We start from the raw sequence: 7,100 nt of genomic DNA, 5'->3' as shown, positions 1-7,100 counted from the left end.
ACTTCTCTATTTTGGTCTCTTCCCCAGGCACCTTGTGAGCTTCTTCTTGATCGTCACCCAGCTGGGCTTCTGCTGCGTGTACTTCGTGTTCCTGGCTGACAATCTGAAACAGGTGAGGCTCCTGCTGTGGAGGGACTGAGAAAAGAGGAGGAGGATGTGACCGAGCTGTCTTCCACCTTGTAGGGTGGGGGGGGCTGGTGTCCAAGGCCACCCCTGGTGCTGAGGGAGCCACTGCAGGGTAGAAAGCCAAATGCAAACCAGCTCTGAAAAGCATGTGGACCTGCCAGCCTGGCATTACAGCTGTGGCTGGAGCAGGCTTGCAGCTTCTGGGCTCAGTTGCCAAGGGTGTGTTGCAAGCTCCTGTGGTGACAGGAACGAATCTGGGACCTGGTCTTCTCTTTGTGGCTCCCCCAGGTGATCTCGGCTGCCAACGGCACCACCAATGACTGCCACTCCAATGAAACCGTGGTGCTGACACCCACCATGGACTCCCGCCTGTACATCCTGTCCTTGCTGCCCTTCATTGTGCTCCTGGTCTTCATCCGCAACCTCAAGTTCCTCTCCATCTTCTCTTTGCTGGCCAACATAGCCATGCTGGTCAGCCTCGTCATGATCTATCAGTACATCGTCCAGGTACGTGCCAAGACCCAGATTCTTGTCCGTCTCCGCCCTTCCCACAGGTCCTTTGTGGTAGGAGGAGTCTCCTGTGACCTCCAGGAGAGGGGCTGCGTGCATAGAGAGGCTGGCTGGCTGGTGGCTAGTACATTAAAGTAGGGGAGAAGGGATACACGAGTAAGGCATCGGACGCAAACCAGGGTAATAATATTGCCAAAGTGGTGGTAGGGGTTGCATGGATTTTTGCAAGCAGTGTGGTTCACCTTCCTCCGTTTCTGGGAAGTCCTTGCTTCCCTGAGCGTGGTTGTGACATGAAAGCAGAGAGCTTTGCGAGGGGCCTCTGTTTCCTTCCCGTAACCGACTGCGCGCTGCTCTCTTCCAGGGCATTCCAGATCCTGGCCGCCTGCCCTTGGTCTCTGGCTGGAAGACCTACCCTCTGTTTTTCGGCACTGCCATCTTTGCCTTCGAGGGCATCGGCGTGGTGAGTCATAGCTTGCGTTAGCGTGGCTGGCTGCAGCAGAGGCAGAGCCAAGACTGGTGCTGTCTGGAGCAGCTGTGACGCCTCTGCGTTTGTAGGCAGACCTCCATGTCATGCTCTGGATTTTGGTGACTGTTCATTGTATCCATCGATGCTGCTTCCTCTGGCTGCAGGGGTGATGGGGCACAATTGCCTTTCGGTGTGAAAGCTGCAAATGTTTAGTTATTTCCTCGAAAGCCTCCAGGCCTACTGCTTCGGCAGTGGGTGTTCTGACTTGCACGGTCTGGGAAACTACCTCTGGCCCAAATGACTGGGGCTTAAGGGGGCCACCCCTCCCAGGCTGGATTTGGAAGCTCCCTAGTTAGAAGCCGAAGAGCCATTTCCATTTCCGTGGCCACATCCTGACCTGATCTTGCCCATGAAGCAGCCTGTTCTTCCTCTTGTGGCAGCTGAGGTTCAGTTTCCTGTGCTGTGTGTTTGCACCTCTGCCTCCAAGCAGGGGCTGTGGAGGGACTGGCAGACAGCTAGGGAGAAGGTGGAAGTGGCTGGGATGAGCAGTGTACAGCCCTGTGATGCTTAATTGAGGTGATACCCACTGGAGTGGAGGTGTGCATCTGTTCTGCCTGGCTAGGAGAGCACTAGCTGCACGTCCCAAAAATGTTGTGCGCTGGACGTGGAAAACTGAACTGTGATACTAGAGTTAGGGTTGAGCTGTTGGGTGGGTTGGGGGTTGGGTCTCTCTTTTTTCCAGTCCTCTGTTCCAACAGCTGTGCTACGGTGTGCTAGTCATGGCCCTTTTAAATACTCTGTGGCTCAAGGACACACAGCAGCTATTGACATGCTCCCCAAAAAGCATCTCCCTCTTGCGGTTCAGAGGCTCTGCTGTCCCAATGGCTTGGGTCTTGAGTAGAGGGAAGGCAACATGCCGTCAACATCGTGCTGCACGCTTATCGAGGGATAAAGCCGGTCATTCTTTCGGCTACCTGTCAGCTGGAAAAGCAAATGGCCCAGACCAAATATCTCTGGAAGGCACAGCCATGCAGTGGGCGGACAAAAGGTGTCCTGGTCCGTTCCCTACGGCAGCGTCTCCCATGTGACATTGCAAGTCCAATATAATCATTGCTGCAAGAACCGAGCTCATGATGGAAGGGGGTTCACAGAGCCCAGGACAATGGGGTACCACTCCCGTAGTCTGCACGTCTCAAGATAAGCCACAGCTGGGGATTCCTGATGTACTTCCTTGCCTTCAGCCAGGCTGAATGGGTCAGAGTGGAGCCTGAAATAACTTATCCCACCCTTGACCTTGGGCTGTGCTGGCCAATATGGTTTTGTTGGGTCTGGGGCGGGGGTCCCAGGTCCTGCTGCATCCAGTGAGATGATGGCTAAGGGGTAATGTGTTAGATTTGGAACCTGTTGGCATGATGGTGAGGAAGGGAACGCCGCTCACGTGTGTTTTCTCTTCCTCCTCCCCAAGGTGCTGCCCCTTGAAAACAAAATGAAGCACCCGCAGCATTTCCCCGTGATCCTCTACGTGGGGATGGCCATCGTCTCTGTCCTGTACGTCAGCCTGGGGGCCCTGGGCTACCTGCGGTTCGGAGCCAACATCCAGGCCAGCATCACCCTCAACCTGCCCAACTGCTGGTCAGTCCCCGCGTCTCTCTCAAAGCAGGGTCTTCACAACCAGAGTTTGTGTGCGGCTTTGCAGCTAGCGGGGGTCACTTGGTTGATAGCACAGGCTGGCACTTGGTGGCATTAGGAGTTAATCTGAATAAAAGCCAGCCAATAGGCTGCTGTCAGCAGCACCTCACTGGAATTAATAGAGACTTTTAAATGCTAATCTGCATTGCTCTGGGGGCCCAGCCAGTGTCCAGGACTGGCCTGGCCACATCTCCAGAGCTTTAGAAGGTGCCTGTTCCAAAGGAGCTGGGGCATTGGGAGGGAGGGGCTGCAAGAGCAGTGCTATCTGTTTTCAGAGCCTGGGACCTCGGACTGTGCTGACTTAATATAGGCTCATGGGTGCTCAGAAACCATCAGAGGCTGGGAACACATTGCAGGTGCCCTTTACATGAGAGTTGGCCTTTGAGCTCTTAGGTCTTGAAACTGGTTCTCTCTGCTGTTCCCAGGAGGTGCTTATAGGTGGCAGCTCTAATTAGGCTCCCTTACCTGGTAGGATAAACTCCCCCTTGGCTGCAGAGAGGCTCCACAGTCTGGAAAGAAACCTCTCTCCCCCTCCTGTGCTGTGTGCTGCTCCTGACAGCAGGCTGGGTGCAGGTGGTGGCACATGACATTGCAGAAAGCCTTGTTGCTAGGCTTTTTCCAGCCATCTCTTACTCCCAAGTCAAATGGGTTGCAACAAACCTCCTACACCCTGAATCACAGATGGCTTTTGAGTGCTTGTTTCATGTGCATGGCTATTAAAGAGCAAGAGCAGCCAGGGCTCGCAGAGAGCAGTCTGTACCACCTGCTTTGGCTTTTAAGGCCTCTGCATCAAAGGGTTTGTCATGCTGCTTTGATCCTGGGTAAGTGGCTGATAGTGTCCATAGTGAGATGTTTGGCTTGGCTGCACAGCATGGGAGCCAGTGCTTAAATTGCTGCTCCATCTTAGTAAGGCCTGGGGCTCTTTCAAAAAGTGCCTTCTACAGTCCCAAGTGAGAGAGGAGCCTGGTTGTGTCCCCTGGTACTGAAGCATGTAGCATGATGGCCCCAGCTTTAAAAAAACTTTATGGTCTGAAGTGTAGGAGAGAAACTTGTCCCTGCTTTCATAGATGAGAGCTCAGGTTCAGACTTGACCAGACCTCCGTGGTGCCCCAGACTCGGGGCCAGCTTGTCCTGAGTTGCATGTGAAGGACAAGCCCACACTCCCCCTCTGAGGCTGTCCCATTTCTGAAATGTGTGATTTATAATCATGGCAGTGTCTGGATTTGAGGGGGAGCTGGAGAAGCGGGACGCGCTGGCTTGCCCCTCCAGCACTCTGCCGGGCAGAAGCGATAGGGGGAGGGGAGGGGAGTGGAGATCTCTGGACACATCTGGCTGTGCACAGCTGGGCTCTGTACTTCTGCCAAAAGACTTCCAGCGTGCTTCATCCTTAAAGACTTTACCACACTTTCTCCTTGACGGAGAATAATCCCATCGCAACACATTGATGCATGCATCCTCCAGTAACTTTACTCAAGTATCATCAATCCTTAGGATCATCTCATTTTCATACTCCAGTAAAGATTTACCAGCAAAAAGGAGATTTTTTTTTTTTTTTTTTTTTTTTTTTTCCATTTGGACAGCACAGCCCCTAGGGAACAGAATGCTTCTGGCCTCTGTGATGGGCAATAACACAAAGCCCTTTACATCTTCAAAATGTCAGGCAAGCGGATTGTTTCTAGGCAGGGTACTTGGTTGATGCTATAAGTAAGCAACTTTGGTATTTTAATAGAAGCTTTTTAGGACTTCCCCAGACCCTAGGTTAAGGATTTAAGACCTGTGACAGTGCAGAGCTTAGCTGACAGTTTTTGGGAGCTGTGCCTGTCTGCTTCCAGTCAGCAGAATGGCAACTTGGGGTACAGGAGAATCGTGGGGACTGGCTTGGTAGGGAGAGGCGTGTCGGTCACCAAGTTTAACCGCGGTGCTGGTGAAGTGCCCTGCTTGAAACCTGTGAACTAGTCACGTCTGAAGCTGGTGAGCTGCTCTGAAGATATCCTTGATCTTCTTTTTACTGAAGGGACAGAGTAAGATCATGCTTGCTGCAGCACAAGGAGAACAGGAGCCTTTCCCTCCCCCTGCAAAGAACCTGAGTGTTTGAAAGGTGGGGATGAGAGCTCAGGGCACAGGTGATAGAAAGCAGCTGTTTTATCTCTAGCTTGCTGGCTCGGAGCCAGTGTAGGTGCCTGGGAGTTGCGAGAAACCTAGCGCTGTCTTGGTAAGGTCAGCTGCCACCTCGGCCTGCTTTCCAGGGGGCTGGGTGGATGTTAGCATTATTGTAGACAAGATGGATCATTGCCTACCTCCTTGCCAGGTGTGGGAGGTGGGGGAGCAGGTAGCTTGTCTTGGTACCCATATCTGTTTTGTAGCTAAACAACTTCAGATCCAAGGGTTGTTCTGTGGCACAGTAGACAGTGGTATGTGCGCAAGTTCAAATCTCCAGCCAACACTGGGTAGTATTTTGAGGGGGGGCGGGGAGGTGTGCAATTTAATAGCTTATTTTCAGAGCACAGGATAAGACTCGAATGCAAACTGCCTCTTGCAGTTTCTGTGCTGTCCAAAGTCTGCAGAGACTCCCTGAGGTCTGCAGAGCAGGTGGCCAGGCTGCTAGGAGCCTAGGTGGATCTCTTGGTGCTGGGGTGCAGTGGAAAACCTAACCCTGAGTGCCTCTGTGCTGGGGACAGGCTCGCCTGGCTTCTCAGAGAGGCTCTCCTGCCAAATCTACATCGCAGGGTTGCTTTTCCTCCACATTGTCTGCAAGTCTGCCCTTGGGCTGTGCCAGGCTCTGACCAGGTTCCCTCTGCCCGTTCACAGGATGTACCAGTCTGTCAAGCTGCTCTACTCCTTTGGCATCTTCTTCACCTACGCGCTGCAATTCTATGTCCCCGCCGAGATCATCGTCCCCTGTGCCAGATCCCGTGTGCCGGAGCGCTGGGCGCTGGCGGTCGATCTTCTCCTGCGGACGTTCCTTGTCTGCTTAACCTGTAAGTAACCCCGTGCGCAGCTGGCTTTCTGACCCAGCGGATGAAGGGATGGTGTTTCCTGAAGCCAGTTGGCATGGCCAGAGCGTCTTGTGGTCCTAGCAAGCTGCTCTCGACCCATTTGCCTCTTATCCATGCCCCAAGTCTAAATGTGGGTTGGTATTACAAAATAACCAGGCTGTCTGACACCACTTGGAGTCCCCTTGGGCTAGGATCATTGGGGTGCTGGCTAGGGCTGTACTGGTCTCAATGGAGGCAGATGACAGACCAAGGAGCAATGGGCTCAAGTTGCAGCAAGGGAAGTTGAGGTTGGATATTAGGACAAACTTTCTCACCAGGAGGGTAGTAAAACACTGGAACAGGTTGCTCGGAGAGGCGGTGCAGTCTCCATCCTTGGAGGTGTTTAAGACCCGGGTAGACAAAGCTTTGGCTGGGATGATGTAGTTGGGACTGGTCCTGCTTGGAGCAGAGGGGTGGACTAGATGTGACCTCCTGAGCTCCCTCCCAAACTTAACTTCCTGTGATTCTAAGACATACCTAGGGTCTGACCCAGTCAGCGGCTGTTCATACAAAGGCAAGAGTAAGGGCTATGAAGCGCTCGCATAGACTGCAGGGAGGTTGCGGGTTGTGCTAGAGAGGTTTCAAACAGGAGATGAACATCTGTCAGGGATGGTCTTGTCTGGAGATGCAGGGGCCTGGGCTGGATGCTCTTGCACATCCCTCTTAGCCCCACGTTCCTGCAGCCGACCTTCCCAGGCACTTTCCTCTTGGAAACGGAGCTCGGCTGCTCCAAGCACCTGTTTCCTTCCTCCTTGGCGCAAGGGTGCTCGCCACAGCTCTTGCTGAGTTGCAGCACCCAGGAGGGCAGGTAAGAGGCACCAAGGACATGGAGGCGGCTTGTCATCAAAGCTCTGGAGTGAGCGTTTGGCTTTCTGCCTGCTGTGAGTGGAAGGCAACTACTGGAACAGGGCACTGTCCTGGGGCACTTGGAAATTATCCTTGTTCCACTGTGGACCATGAAAGTTGTGGCATACTAGCCCAGGAGGCTGAAATGCTGATTAATCCTGAGCAGGTGATGGGTGCAAGCCTGGAGCATTGGCTTCCCATGCCGAGCCCCTTGTACACCCCAGAGCCAGTCCAGGGAACCGGATCCTTTCCTAGCCCGAAGCGCCGGTGTTTCAGAGGGGAGAGGGTATAGCTAAAGCTCTCCGAGATCAAAGCAGCGAAGTGGGTGGCATGAACGAACACTAATTGGTATGGTTTTCATGGTCACGGCTCGCTGCTCGGGGGATGCAGTCTGGGCTTCACGTGACCCCAACCCCATCCAGCTAAGA

At 53.5% G+C, this 7,100-nt stretch overlaps 1 protein-coding gene across 4 annotated transcripts in view; it reads left to right on the top strand.

Moving 5' to 3' along the window:
* The window catches only part of LOC102368603 (proton-coupled amino acid transporter 1), a 23,466-nt gene that overhangs the window by 9,269 nt on the left and 7,097 nt on the right, over nucleotides 1-7,100 (top strand). For all 4 annotated transcript variants that reach the window (XM_006021142.3, XM_025200986.1, XM_025200985.1 and 1 more), the window contains 5 exons: nucleotides 28-112; nucleotides 415-633; nucleotides 998-1,096; nucleotides 2,568-2,734; nucleotides 5,600-5,769. In XM_006021142.3, coding sequence (XP_006021204.1) covers nucleotides 28-112; nucleotides 415-633; nucleotides 998-1,096; nucleotides 2,568-2,734; nucleotides 5,600-5,769 — 740 coding nt within the window. The remainder of the gene's footprint in view (nucleotides 1-27; nucleotides 113-414; nucleotides 634-997; nucleotides 1,097-2,567; nucleotides 2,735-5,599; nucleotides 5,770-7,100) is intronic.

This window comes from Alligator sinensis, unplaced genomic scaffold (assembly GCF_000455745.1).
Source record: "Alligator sinensis unplaced genomic scaffold, ASM45574v1 scaffold550_1, whole genome shotgun sequence".
Taxonomy (NCBI): domain Eukaryota; kingdom Metazoa; phylum Chordata; order Crocodylia; family Alligatoridae; genus Alligator; species Alligator sinensis.
Note: the sequence above shows the minus strand (reverse complement) of the source record. Positions and strands in the feature narration are given on the sequence as shown.